The sequence below is a fragment of the Marmota monax genome, unplaced genomic scaffold, assembly GCF_021218885.2.
Source record: "Marmota monax isolate L192 unplaced genomic scaffold, Marmota_monax_Labrador192_F-V1.1 WCK01_AAM20220418_F8-fsc00021, whole genome shotgun sequence".
Classification (NCBI taxonomy): Eukaryota; Metazoa; Chordata; class Mammalia; order Rodentia; family Sciuridae; genus Marmota; species Marmota monax.
Genome location: NW_026695228.1, coordinates 15,691,261 through 15,705,915, shown reverse-complemented (window position 1 = coordinate 15,705,915; position 14,655 = coordinate 15,691,261). Strand labels below are relative to the sequence as shown.

General features: G+C 35.4%; 1 protein-coding gene across 4 annotated transcripts in view; it reads right to left on the bottom strand.

Moving 5' to 3' along the window:
* Positions 1 to 14,655, bottom strand: part of Snrk (SNF related kinase) — a 55,877-nt gene that overhangs the window by 28,033 nt on the left and 13,189 nt on the right. For all 4 annotated transcript variants that reach the window (XM_046436532.2, XM_046436533.2, XM_046436531.2 and 1 more), the window contains one exon: positions 10,697 to 11,391. In XM_046436532.2, the coding sequence (XP_046292488.1) occupies positions 10,697 to 11,285 (589 nt within the window). In that variant the 5' untranslated portion in view covers positions 11,286 to 11,391. The remainder of the gene's footprint in view (positions 1 to 10,696; positions 11,392 to 14,655) is intronic.

Genomic DNA, 14,655 nt, shown 5'->3' with positions numbered 1-14,655 from the left:
TTTTGCCAAATTTACTTATTAGTTCAGAATTTTTTCCTGTAGATTTATTGAGATTTTGTATGTAGAGAACCATGTCATTTAAGTACAGTTTTCTTTCTTTTTAATCTGTATGCTTTTTTTTTTTAACTATGTCAAGAGTAGTACTTATCCATCCTTTTTTCTCTTAAAGGAAAATATTTAGCCTTTCACCATTAAGTGTGATGTTAGCAATAGGCTTTTTTGGTTGTTGTTGATGCTCTTTATGACATTGAGGGTGCTCCTCTCTAATTCCTAGTTTACTAAGAGTAGGTAAAGAGTAATTGCTGGGAGCCATTAGCCAAGTAGGTATGACAATTTCCTTGCCAGCGTACCCCATGTTGCAGTGACATTGAATGTACGTGACCTTGCTCAAGGACCAAGGCAGATTAGGGTGTTCCCGGTTTTAAGATAATCTTGTTTAGGGCGTTCCCAGTTTAGGTTCCAGGTTTAAGGTTTAAGATTATTCCTGCTGGGAATAGGGCGTATCCTGCTGCCTGAGTTCCCCTTGAGTTCTCACGGGATTCAGACAGTATATTTTGGAGATAGAAGCCCAGTGGAGGTGAATTTGGGCAGAGAACGTGGATTTGAGAGAGAACGTGGATTTCCCCAGAACGTGATTGTAGACGGCTGGTGTGAGTTCGGGAATAAAGAGTTGCTGTTTGAATCTACAAGCTGTGTGGTGGCTCGTGATTGTGTGCCCAGCCAGACTGCGGCATTTGTGCCCAGCCAGACTGTGGCATTTGGTGGCCCGTACGAGGAACTTCTGAAGCTTAGAGGTAAGTGAAATTTCTCACCCCTGAAGAAGAGCGAAAGAATGGGTGACCAATTCAAAAAACAATGTGTTATTGTTTTGATTTATTTTGTTTTTATTTCAAAATTATAGCTAGTTCTCCAAGAGGTATATCAGTAATTTCACCTGGAGATAGAATAGCACAGTTGTTAATAATACCCAGCCTACATAATAAATTTCCTAGTCATAGTGTAGAAAGAGGTTCCAGGGGATTAGGCTCCACAGGTGTAGATTGGGCTATGTTGTCTTTAAATTTAGATTCTCGCCCAATGCTAAAACTAAATATTCAAGGTCATGAGTTTAATGGGCTACTGGACACAGGAGCTGACCTTAGCATCATATCTCGTCAAGAATGGCCAAAACATTGGCCATTACAACAAGCCACTCAAACGCTTCGAGGCCTAGGAGTGGCGACTAATCCCCATAGAAGTTCTATGATATTAGATTGGAAGGATCCTGAAGGATGTGAAGGAACTATACAGCCATATGTATTGGATCATCTTCCTATAAATTTATGGGGACGAGATGTCCTAGATCAATTAGGTTTGACGTTAACAAATAATATCAATCCTAATGTGCCCACTACTAGAGCTAGACAAGGCTTTAGGAAAGAAAAAAGATTAGGAAAACAAGGGCAAGGTATAGCAGCACCAGTACAAATAGATCAAGGAACAGACAGACATGGGTTGGATTTTCAGAAAGGGCCACTGAGACAATCAAAATTACTTGGAAATCAGAAAGACCAGTGTGGGTTCCTCAGTGGCCCCTGACTAAAGAAAAGATACAAGTAGCCCATGATCTGGTCAAACAACAATTAACGGAAGGACATATACAACCTTCCATATCCCCCCATAATACTCCCATTTTTGTCATCAAAAAGAAATCTGGTAAATGGAGATTATTGCAAGATTTAAGAGCCATTAATAATGAGATGGTTGTTATGGGACCTGCTCAATCAGGGATTCCTCAATTGTCTGCTTTGCCAAAAACCTGGCATGTTTTAGCTATAGATATTAAAGATTGTTTTTTTTCAATTCCAATTCATCCCGAGGATAGTCCACGTTTTGCATTTACTATCCCTGCATTAAATCATGAAGGTCCTGATCAGAGATATGAATGGAAAGTACTCCCTCAAGGGATGGCTAACAGTCCAACTATGTGTCAAATATATGTTAACAAAGCAATCCAGCCACTTAGAAATCAAAATCCTGAACTACAAATATTTCACTATATGGATGATGTATTATTGGCACATAAAGATAAAAACATATTGCTGGAATGTTATGCCACACTTACAAACTTATTAAAAAATTATAATCTAGAGATAGCAATAGATAAAGTACAATTAAATTTTCCAATTAATTATTTAGGAGTTCTATTATCCTCAACCATGGTCCGTCCACCAAAAATTCAAATACGAGTAGATCAACTCAAATCACTTAACGACTTTCAAAAGTTATTGGGAGACATAAATTGGATAAGGCCTTATCTAGGTATACCAACAGGAGAGTTGGGACCTTTATTTGATATTCTAAAAGGTCCATCAGATCCAAATTCACCCCGCATGTTAACTCCTAAAGCAAGAAAGGCATTAAAAATTATTGAAACATATATGGAAAACATACATTTGGATAGAATTGATATAAGTTTGCCTTTATTATTTATTGTACTACCAACAAAAAATATTCCTACAGGAGTATTTTGGCAAGAAGGTCCATTATTGTGGATACATTTATCTTATTCTCCTAACACGATTCTTACTAGGTATCCTGAGGCTGTAGGACAATTAATACTCAAAGGAATAAAAGCAGCGAAGGGAGTGTTTGGAATTTCTCCCAATAAAATTATTACTCCATATACTATGGATCAAATTGATGAGTTAGCTAATGAGTTAAATACTTGGGCAATAATCATGTGTAAATCTAATGTTTCATTTGATAATCATTTACCATCTAATCCTTTGTTGTCCTTTTGGTCTAAGCATCCTGTAGTTTTTCCTAAAATGACAAGAAAAACACCTATCATGAATGCTCCAAATATATTCACTGATGGGTCTAATAATGGTACAGCAGCAGTAGTTACCCCAGATCGAACTTTTACATTTTTAGTACCAAAACAATCAGCTCAAAAGGTAGAGCTTAATGCAGTTTTACAAGCTTTTTTGATGTTTAAAGATTCTGTATTTAATTTATTTTCTGATAGTCAGTATGTAGTTAATGCTATAGTATCTCTTGAAGATGCTGGTAGGATTTCCCCTTCTTCTACTGTTTTCTCTTTGTTTTCCACTATACAAAGTCTAATCTGGGACAGAAAAGATCCATTCTTTATAGGACATATTAGGGCACATACAGGATTGCCTGGAGCCCTTAGTTTAGGCAATGATTTAGCAGATAAAACTACACATGACATACATATTTTCTCTACATTTGAAGAAGCTACAAATTTTCATAAAAGGTTTCATGTTAATGCTAATACTTTACAAAAGCGTTTTAAAATAACTAAGGAACAAGCCAGACATATAATAAAACAATGTCAAAATTGTGTGACATTTTTACCACAAGTTAATCTTGGAGTCAATCCTAGAGGACTGATACCTAACCATATTTGGCAGATGGACGTCACACACTTGCCAGAATTTGGAAAATTAAAATATTTACACGTTACAGTCGATACTTCTTCTGGATTTTTGATGGGCTCCCTTCATGCCGGAGAAAAAACTAAAGATGTTATAGCTCATTGCTTACAAAATTTTGCCACTGTGGGTGTTCCTAAACAGTTAAAAACCGATAATGGTCCTGGCTATACCTCTACCTCTTTTAAACAATTTTGCTCATCATTTGGTATTACTCATATAACAGGAATCCCATACAATCCACAGGGACAAGGCATAGTTGAAAGAGCTCATCAAACTATTAAAACATACTTATTAAAGCAAAAAGAGGGAATTGGAAGGGGGTATATATCCCCCAAAGATAAACTTAAAATAACGCTTTTTACTCTAAACTTTTTAAATTTGGATTCATCAGGACTTAGTGCTGCGGAAAGGCATATGTATCCAAAAAATGTACATAAGCCTAAAGTACTTTGGAAAGATATTCTAACAGGACAATGGAAAGGTCCTGACCCAGTGATTGTCTGGAGTCGGGGGTCTGTTTGTGTTTTTCCACAGGGAGAACAGCAGCCCATTTGGATTCCAGAGAGATTAACTAAAACAGTTTCTACAGATCGAAAAGAAGATGATTTGACTCAAATCCATAACAGTTGATATCCAGAACTCCAGCTTGGCCATTCTTACATCTGCGACAGTGATTAACCAGGATGCTTTTTTCAATAGCTATTTTATTATTGCATTTTTCCACATCATAAGGTTCTATTTTTATTTTTTGAGCTCATACAAACCTAGGTTAATGTTTTTCTGATCAGTTTTATTTTTTGACTGTGGAGTTTTTAAACATTGCAATGGAGATTTCACCCAGGTAAAGCTACAAGGCCTTTACTATTTTCTTATGTGTTGTACGTTTGTGTACACTCTTGTGTTTTGTGTTGTATGTCTGTATGTGCGTATGTCCATATTTCTTATATGAGGAGCGCTCATGAAAAAATGGATCCGAATTATTATTATTTTTTTATTCACGTGATTTAAATGGTTTAATTTAAATTATGTAAACAGCTGTTAAGGATTGTTTTTAAAGGTGGTTAACAGATCTGTTTGTTTACTAGTTTAAATTAGGTAAAAGGCTGTTAAGGATTGTTTTTAAAGTAGGTTAACAGATCTGTTTGTTTACTTTCACCTTTCCTTTTCATTATATTTAATAATTCTTTTCAGGATAATGTCTCTTTAGCATCATTGCCAGAATTCCTATCTCCATCCCAGTGCCGGTGAAGAACTCAACAAGTAATGCTCAATCAAAGAGTCAACTTACTTTGGGAGGAAACGGATTTTGGGAGGAAATGGACATATTGATAGATTCCTCTGCTTTGAACTGCTTGCAGAACTTGCCTGGACTATGTAACTATCGTTTGGTGCAGCGAATTGTGGTAATGCTGGCATATCTTTGCTGATGGTGTCACTAGTGATGCAATTTTTATTTCCTTGCCAGCGCACCCCATGTTAATTGTGGTAGTGCTGACATATCTTTGCTGATGGTGTCACCAGTGATGCAATTTTTCCCAAGGAGCCGTCAATTGGCTTGGTGTCGTGGCATTTCTGTATCCTCCTCCCTTCTGCTAGTGATGGTCTAAAATTTGGGGGCCAATGGCTTATGCTGGACCGGTAGTCAGTGACGGGTATGATCCAATTGCAGTGGTATCAACCTAAGACAGGAGGCTGACGCCTAAAGGTCAGTTTTCCGATGACGGGTAAGAACCATATGTTGAATTGGACAACCTACCAGGCACGGTCCATAAGCCACATTAACCTCACTCCCCCACTGGCACCGAGGCCAAATTTGGGGGCCAACAGAGGTGAGGCAAAGAACCTCACCCCCCCACTGGTGCATAGACCTATCCACAAGTATGGCTGTATGCTGGACCGGTAGTCAGTGACGGGTATGATTCAATTGCAGTGGTATCAACCTAAGACAGGAGGCTGACGCCTAAAGGTCAGTTTTCCGATGACGGGTAAGAACCATATGTTGAATTGGACAACCTACCAGGCACGGTCCTTAAGCCGCATTGCTTGTTGTTTAATTAATCAGAAGGGGGGAGATGCTGGGAGCCATTAGCCAAGTAGGTATGACAATTTCCTTGCCAGCGTACCCCATGTTGCAGTGACATTGAATGTACGTGACCTTGCTCAAGGACCAAGGCAGATTAGGGTGTTCCCGGTTTTAAGATAATCTTGTTTAGGGCGTTCCCAGTTTAGGTTCCAGGTTTAAGGTTTAAGATTATTCCTGCTGGGAATAGGGCGTATCCTGCTGCCTGAGTTCCCCTTGAGTTCTCACGGGATTCAGACAGTATATTTTGGAGATAGAAGCCCAGTGGAGGTGAATTTGGGCAGAGAACGTGGATTTGAGAGAGAACGTGGATTTCCCCAGAACGTGATTGTAGACGGCTGGTGTGAGTTCGGGAATAAAGAGTTGCTGTTTGAATCTACAAGCTGTGTGGTGGCTCGTGATTGTGTGCCCAGCCAGACTGCGGCATTTGTGCCCAGCCAGACTGTGGCAAGTAATATTTTAATGTGGGGCAAAGCAGATTTATGAAAAGAGCTCTAGTTTTTGCATACTAATATGCACAAGGATACAGCTCATGACAGGATAATCTCCATTAAATGCTGAACCACTAATACAAGTTATGTTGTAGAATATATAGGTTTATTTTCTAAAAAACTACTATACTTAACTTAAATCCAAATCTTTACATTGTATTAACATGGATCCATGTTTTAAGTAATTTAGACTTCATTTATATCTACTGCATAGCAATCATAAATTAATGCAAAATGGATACTTCATGTTTGAGACAGGTTGTCTACATAAGCTAAGAAACATCTGGTATAGGGATTTTTCAGGTCCAGAGCTATAACATCCCAGGAAAACTCCAAATCTCAAATAAGAAGACAGAGTTCCCGACACCAAATTTAATTCATTTTAATTTGAAAATAAAAAATTTAGGGATATATAAAGAAATCATAAGCAATATCAGGATTTTGCAACTATTAGAAATTACAAATATGTGATTTAAGAAACAATTTCCCCATTTTAGAGTTTAATGAAATATTTAAAACATAGCTTAGTTTTTTAAAAGTAAGCTTTTTCCTAATGTTGCTTAAAACACACACACACACACACACAGAAATTCACTCACTTAAGGCCTCACTCCAAGCAGGCCACCCCACAGGGCCAGCAGCAAGGCACCCATCAGTTTCAACTGAGCTTGTCTCTCAGATCACAGGCATGAAGCAGTGTCTGAGTCCAGCAAGCACAGGCTCTTTCCCCTGCCTGTTCTTCCACTAGGTAACCTCACATAATAATCAGCAATGAACTCTCCACTGTCTATACTGCTGCACTGCAATCTCTCCCACAAGAACCCCAAAGACTGGATTTTTCACACAGATCATTCTTTTCCTTTCCTTTCTAGCACAGCGAAGTCAACTTAATACAGATCCTTGGAAGTCCACAAAGGTGACTGAATTGATAATTTACTGAGTATGAGCTAACCATCCCTTTTCTCTCCAAATCCCTAGACATGGCAGAAAAGGTAAATCACAGGTAGGATCAGAAAGAAAGAGGCAATGAAATCCACAAACCCTACTGGTAGAAGCTCTATGGTACCCTCTATAGAAGAGAGACTCCCTTATAGAAGATACATACTAGAAACAGGAAAGAACTAAATCAAGAAAATCATTAGAAAAATTAATTGAGGTCAAAATCCTCTTACCTCCTAACTATACTAGCACCAGCATGCCCAAGCAGACATGTGTTCCAGGTAGGAGGAATGACTGCAGGCATTAGGGACAGAGAGAGGACAATACCCAGGAGGCATACTGAGTCTGTCAAATAGCAAAACCAGATACCAGAACTTCACACATGGGCACACACCCTGCTCCTCTCCCATATCCACTAGAGACAGACTACAATACTCAGATATTCTATCCAGTCAGGCTATTGAAAAATCTGAAAAACACAGAAGAACAAACAACTGATATCCCCAAGCACCTAGGAAAAATGAGTTCAATGAAAGGAACAAAGTTCATCAAACAGAAGAAAGAACACTCAAAAAGACCCACTAAATGAAGTGCTTACAGGCAATTTAAAACATGTAATGCTGAATTAATGAAATGCCAAAAATAAAATGTCAAAAGTAAAATTACTAAAGGAAAGTAAGAGCAAATTACAGTTTTGTTGAGTAGGAGAAATAATGTGGATGTTAATTAACTACGCACATTAAGGGTGAACAATACCTAAACAAAGAAAACAGACTGTAAACCATTTTGCAAACCACTGGGGAAAGGATAAAGAAAACTGAATAATTAAACAAAATATGGGAAAGGTAAAATATCATAAGGCAAATGAAAAAACACAAAATAAAGACACAAAACAAAGCTACATAATTTAAGATTTAAACATAAAACAATGATAGGGTACAGTTAGACTAGCATCAAATAAGCAGTTCCATATTGTCAAAAGGTATACAGCTCTTCAAGTAAAATAAAATAAAACCTTCTAAATCAGGCATGGTGACATACACCTGTAATCCCAGTAACTTGGGAGACTGAGGCAGGAAGATCCCAACTTTGAGGCCAGTCTTGGACAACTTAGCGAGACCCTGTCTCAAAAGATAGAAAAAGGCACGGGATATAGCTCAGTAGTAAAGGATCCCTGAATTCAATCCTCAGTACTGCCAAAACAAATACAAAAATAAAATCCTTCATATATCTTATTAGCTTGAAAATAACATGTATAAAACAAAAACATAATACAGAATTCTCAGATCAGAGTAAGAGATTAACTTAATTGTGAAAATAACAGATCAGAACAAAATATATTAGGATGTAAAGCAGCAAATTAAATAATGAACAATATTAGTTATGTACAAAAATTCTGAATACACCAAAAGTACAAATAGTTTCATCACACAGGGACTAGTCATCATAGTAAAAATTACTATTTATTAAGCCACAAAGAAAATCCAAAATATTTCCCAAAGGAGAAACCAACTTGGTCTATTTACTAATTTCAATGTTCTAAAAGTATATGCCAAAAACCAAAGAGCTAAAAGAAAAAATAAACCTATCCCCTTTGACTTAAAAAGAAATCTTTCTAAATAACTTTTAGGTTAAACAAGAAACCAAACAATAAAGATGAATTGGTAATGAACAGTGACAACACAATGAAAACCCTAGAGTGCCAACAGACTATGGGGCAGGACAACGTAAATGCATTTATTAGAAATCAAGACACTAAAGAAATAAGCTCAAGTCCAGAAAAAGGGAAAAAGGAAACTCAAAGATTCTAGAAAGAATTAATACAGAAAGAAAAATAAACCAAAAAATGTAGTTTTATAAGTAAAATCAAATATGATTCTTTGAAAAAGAAAATAGACACTTTCTGAGTTAAGTCTCAATGCTGAAAACTAGTAATACCACCAAACACTTATTAAACTGAACTAGGGTTTTTTATTTAGCAATATCTGGCAATTTAATATGACAGATTTTAATTTTTACCCATGCTCATTTTACTACAAATTTTTGAAAAATCCCCAATTTTGGCAAAACAAACTTAACAGTATATTAAAAGAAAAATAAAAAAGAGTATATTAAAAGAAAAATATCCATTTGTTCATATTTTTATTTTAATCATACTGTTACACAAAGTGAATTGAAATAAATGCAAATAATGAAAATGAAAAGTACCTATAAGCTCTACCAATTCTACTTCACCAACACAAAGTAACCATTCATTAGATTAGGAAATATCCTCCCAAATAATTTTGTTTTACTCTTTCATAACCTTTTAAAAATTATGCAATATTTAATAATCATGGAAAAAAAAGAGAACATTACAATGAACTCCTATGTACCAAACCACCCAACCTAGAAAATAATCACCACCAATTCAGCTGAAACCCTATAAACATGCCTGCCTCTTAGAAGGCACCTATCATTCTCTCATGCATTCTTCAGCTTACTGTATGTGCATGCACCCCTAAATAATATATACTACGTATTTTAAACTTTTATATAAATGCTATATTATACATTCTCTTCATCATGTTGCTTTTTCCCCTAAACATTATGCTTGTGAAATCCAGTCGTACTGACATACATTTCATAAATTTTCATCAATGGATAGAATTCAATATGGATACTGAACAATTTATTCCTTTTGATGTGTATGCAACAATACTGTTTTAAGCATCCTTTGAAAATCTCTGTGTAAGATCTTCTTGGTGCACTCACAGAAGTGGAATTTCTGTGTCACAGATGTGATATCTTTCTTTACTTGATATTGCCAAATTGTCTTTTAAATTATACAAGAGTTCCTGATGTTCTGTAATCTTATCAACACTTAGTTTTGTCTGACTTCAGTTTTTCTCAATGTGTAAAGTATGAAATAGTATCTTATTATGGCTTTAATTTGCCTTTCCCTGTACTAATGAGGTGGAAGGTCTTTTCCTGTTCAGACATTTGTGTTTCCTCTCCTACAAATTCCTGGCTTCGCTTTCTGATTAGAATGACTCCACTAATCAAAATTTCTGGCTTAAATATTCTAATGAAAGACTTCAATGAAGCCTGATTATCTGTAGAAGAAAGAAACCATTCATTAACCCTTTCTTTCACAGAACACAATAGTCTAACATGAAAATCAATGTCTTGATATACATAGTATTCATCAGCACTCTTCAGTGTTAAATGCAACTTTGTCATTAATCTCTAATCCACATTTCAAATTATCAGACTACAAGTGGAAAACTCCTATTTATGAAGTTTGACATCACGTGCATGTAACACTAGGACATATTTTTCCAAGGCTCAACTAAAACAAAGCTGACCTTCAGATCTACAAATCCTTAAAAATTAAAAACAATTTCCTACATGACCTTCAAAACAGATGTGGTCCCAAAGGGAAAAAGTGGATACAACCCAAAAAGCAATAAATACTTCTACCCCAAGTAAGTAACTCCTGACAAATGAGTGCATATAAAAACATTGGGAGTAAAGGGAGAGCATCGTTAGGAATACCAAGAGCTACTAATATTTCAAGAAACTGACACACAGATTGCCTGAAATAAACTAAATGCCACTTTCAGGATATCCGGCATTCATGAAACCCAATTTCTTAAGTAAGATGTGTTTAACAGAAAATCCTCTTAGAAATTATTCTTAGATAAACAAAAATCAATTTAAAAAAAATCCAAGTGGGTGAATACTGGACAAAGGTGACCTACCTACTGCAGGTGCATCATACTCATCACCGAGCAGAATTTCTGGAGCAGAATATGCAAGAGATCCACAGCTTGTAGTGAGCTTCTTCCCTGGTTGAAATTTGTTGCTGAAACCAAAGTCTGTCAACTTTACAAGACCTTGTTTTTCAAAGAAGACTACATTCTCTGGTTTTAAGTCTCTGTGAACCACATGGAGTTTATGGCAATATGATATAGCATGAACTATCTGAGCAAAGTACTTCTTGGCCAAGTCTTCATTAAGACCCTCCTCATGCTTCATTATGTAATCAAACATATCTCCTCCGTCTCCAAGTTCTAGAATAAGATATAATTTGGTCTGGGTGTCAATAACTTCATAAAGACGAACAATGTTAGGATGCTGCACTAGTTTCATACATCTCACTTCCTGGAAAAGATGACCAGTGGCTAGAGTGTCCAGTTTTGTCTTATCAATAACTTTTACTGCCACCTTTTCACCTGTAAAGACATGCCTGGCAAGCTTAACCACTGCAAAATGACCTCGACCCAAGGTTTTGTCCAGATCATATAATCCAGCAATCTTTCCATCATATCCTCGTTTGAATCCTGCCATGCTGGTCCAACAGGAGGAAAAATATTTACACTATTTGAAATGGATCTTCTCATATAAGAATATCTGCTGAAAATAAGGAATTCATTTTCAATGTTGCCACGGACATCTACAAAATAAGAGGAGAAACAAAATTAAGTATCTGTAAATTTTCTTTTCTTTCCTTTTAAGAGAAGCTTAAAGTAAGTAAATAAGTTGAAACAAAATGTACCAGGGTCATTTATAAGAACCTGTTTCTACATTTAGAGTTTATATCATAAAGTAAAGGTTGAGAATTTAAATACTATATTAGATTTTGCAAACCGAAAAAAAATAGTTTATTAGAAGAAATTTTTTGGTGATGTCAGAAATAAACTGTCAGGTTTGACAAGTTATGTTTAAAAAAATAATATTTTTTCCAAAAATAGTTTCACTTAATGTCTTTAAAAACATGGCAAGAGTTAACAAGAATGGGAAAATTCAAAGAATAAACATTTGAACAGAAACTCCATAACTTTTTCATCTTAACCCAAAAAAGCAATATTTTAAGTGCAAAAAGTGCCACTGTGAAGTCTTCTTTAACTCTCCTAGAGAGAATTACCTTCTGCCCTCTGCATCTCCAAACTGCCTTGGGATACCTCCATCCTATGTAGTCTGTAGGTATTTGTACACACCATTTTTCCATTCAGATTGGAAGGTTCCTTCTATTCTAAGCTCTTCCACTTTCCCCCCAATAACCTAGAATAGTGCTTATATATAGCAGGCACTAAAAACTGTTTTATCAAATTTTGAATGTTAACTTTTTCCCAAAATGTTTACAAGGCAATTGTTTGTTCTTTTGTCACTAGTGCCTAGGCTAACACCTGGCACACAACACTTGCTAACTGATTACTGCTTACTCTTGCTACTCACTCTTTCGTCCATTTTTATTATGGTTTTCCGACTCTCAAAAATAAACTTCCTTGGCCTGCTTATATTTAAAAAGTAAATAAGCATGGATTCTTATAGACCATTTAAATTAAAAAGACCATTTGGTCTTAAAGACCAAGTTTTCAATCTTTAAACTGTAAACCCCAAACACAGAAATAAGTTCTTACAAATGTTCCTGACTCAGAAAAACAAATGTCTAAAATTATGCAAATTAAGATGTCACTTTAAATATCACAGGCTGAACTCACATTTTTATTTTTCTGACTAACATCTAATAGAAATGAATACCAAAATCCATTGAGGAATACAGCAACCTTCCAAGACTAGCTTTGTTTGCTATGAGTGTATATCCATCCATTTAGTAAAGTCTTTTCTAATTCTCTCAGTAAAAGGTTTCCAATGTTTAGCTGCACAGTATTAAGAGAAGTATTTAATAGTATTTAATCCATTTAGGTAAAAATATTCCAAACAACTAGATTTTACATATAATAAAGCAGTTTTTTAAAAAAAAAAAAGAATCAACACTAGTAATATACTCCTTAAAATTTCAGTTTTATTTCAAAGAACAGAAGAAAAGCCAACATTTTTTGAAATCCTACTATAGGTATTTGTGCAAAATAAATCAGACTAGAGTATGTCTGTGGTTCCTGACAATCCTGAGAGATAACAGTCTCATTTTTATACCAAGGAAACATATTCTGTTCTAGGTAATAAGTGACTTAAGTGAAGCACTGAAAATAGGATTCAATCCTAACTCATTTTAAAGCCCATACTCTTTTTTTAAAATTTGTTTTAATTAGTTACACATGACAGTAAAATGATCTTGACATATCATACATTTGAATCAGATGGGATATAATTTCTCATTTTTTGGAGTGTACAGGTTGCAGAATCACATTGGTCATGCAGTCATGTATATACACACAGCAATAATAACGTTTATTTTATTCTGCTGTCCTTCCATTCCTCCCTTCCCCTGCCATCACTTCTTTCTACTTCTTTTTTTTCCCCCTAACATTGTCATACATGTATTCTGTATAACAATGAGAATCTCCTTCCATCTTCCATGCAATTCCCCTTCTCTCTCCCTTTCCCTCCCACCTCTCTTCCCTATCTAGAGCAGAGGTAATCTTCTCATGCTCTTCCTCCCTACCCCTTTTTGAGTCACCCCCCCCTTATATCAGTGAAGACATTCGGCATTTGTTTTTTTGGTTGGCTAACTTCACTTAGCATAATCTGCTCTAATGCTATCCATTTCCCTGCAAATGCCATGATCTTGTTATTTTTTAGTACTGAGTAATATTCCATTGTGTATAAATGCCACATTTTTCTTATCCATTCAGCCCATACTCTTTATAATCGTTTGTCTACCTTAATCAATGCTACATTTGGGATATCTTACAGAGTTAAAATATCAACCATGGGGCTGGGGTCCAGTGGCTCAGTGGTAAAGCACTTGCCTAGCATGTGTGAGGCCCTGGATTTGATCCATCAGCACCACATAAATAAAATAAAGGTATTGTGTCCATCTACAACTAAAAAAATATTTTAAAAAAATAAACCATAAAAATGTTATAAAGTTATTCTCACAGTCTTATCACTTCAGAAATGATAAAAATCTCATATTTGGGGCCATCTCAAGAAATGTATAGATTATAAGCTTAAAAAGTCAACAGTAATATGCTTACTAACATGTTTTATATATTTTAGGAATTATTACAATAAGGAGCACTACTATTCCCTGAATGAGTACTATGCTAGTCATATACTGAATGCTTTACATAATTCCTCTTTCAATCCTACCTCAACAAATAGAGAATATCAGCCCCATTTTGAGGCACAAAAATATTAAGTAACTTGGCGTAGGCAGGGTCAGGATGTAAAAAAGCTGGAGCCAACCCCAGGGCTATCTAACACCAGTCAGTGCTTTTAAACACTGCTATGCTGTTTCTGCAAGCAGATTTCAGTACCAAATCTAAATTATTAATCCTATATTAAGATTTTTTTAAAAATAAGAAACCAGTACGATGATAGCCAATTTCTTCTATACGCCATACTATCTTTGTAATATGAGCTAATAATATTAATGACAAGATTAACAAGAAAATCCAAATTGGAAGATTTTGTTGTTTGGACAACAGCTCCCAAAAAGAAATTCAGTTTAATTTAATTTTAAAAATAAAAACTGTTAGCTAATTCCAGAGAATAGGAAACTATCTTTAAATGTTTAATTTAAATTAATTATAAGGGCAGTAATTATTCTTAAAATCCTAAGAGTCTATCTATGTTTCTATTGCTCAAGTTTGCAAATGCAACTTAGGCTTTCAAAATAGACTCTTTCAGGCTCTCCCCAGTTATATAATCTTTGTTATCTTCATCTATCATATTAATTTACATTTGCTCCTGAAAAGTGGCATAAAAATCAGATTTGATAAATGAATCTGTTTTTTTAATTAAATCTGTT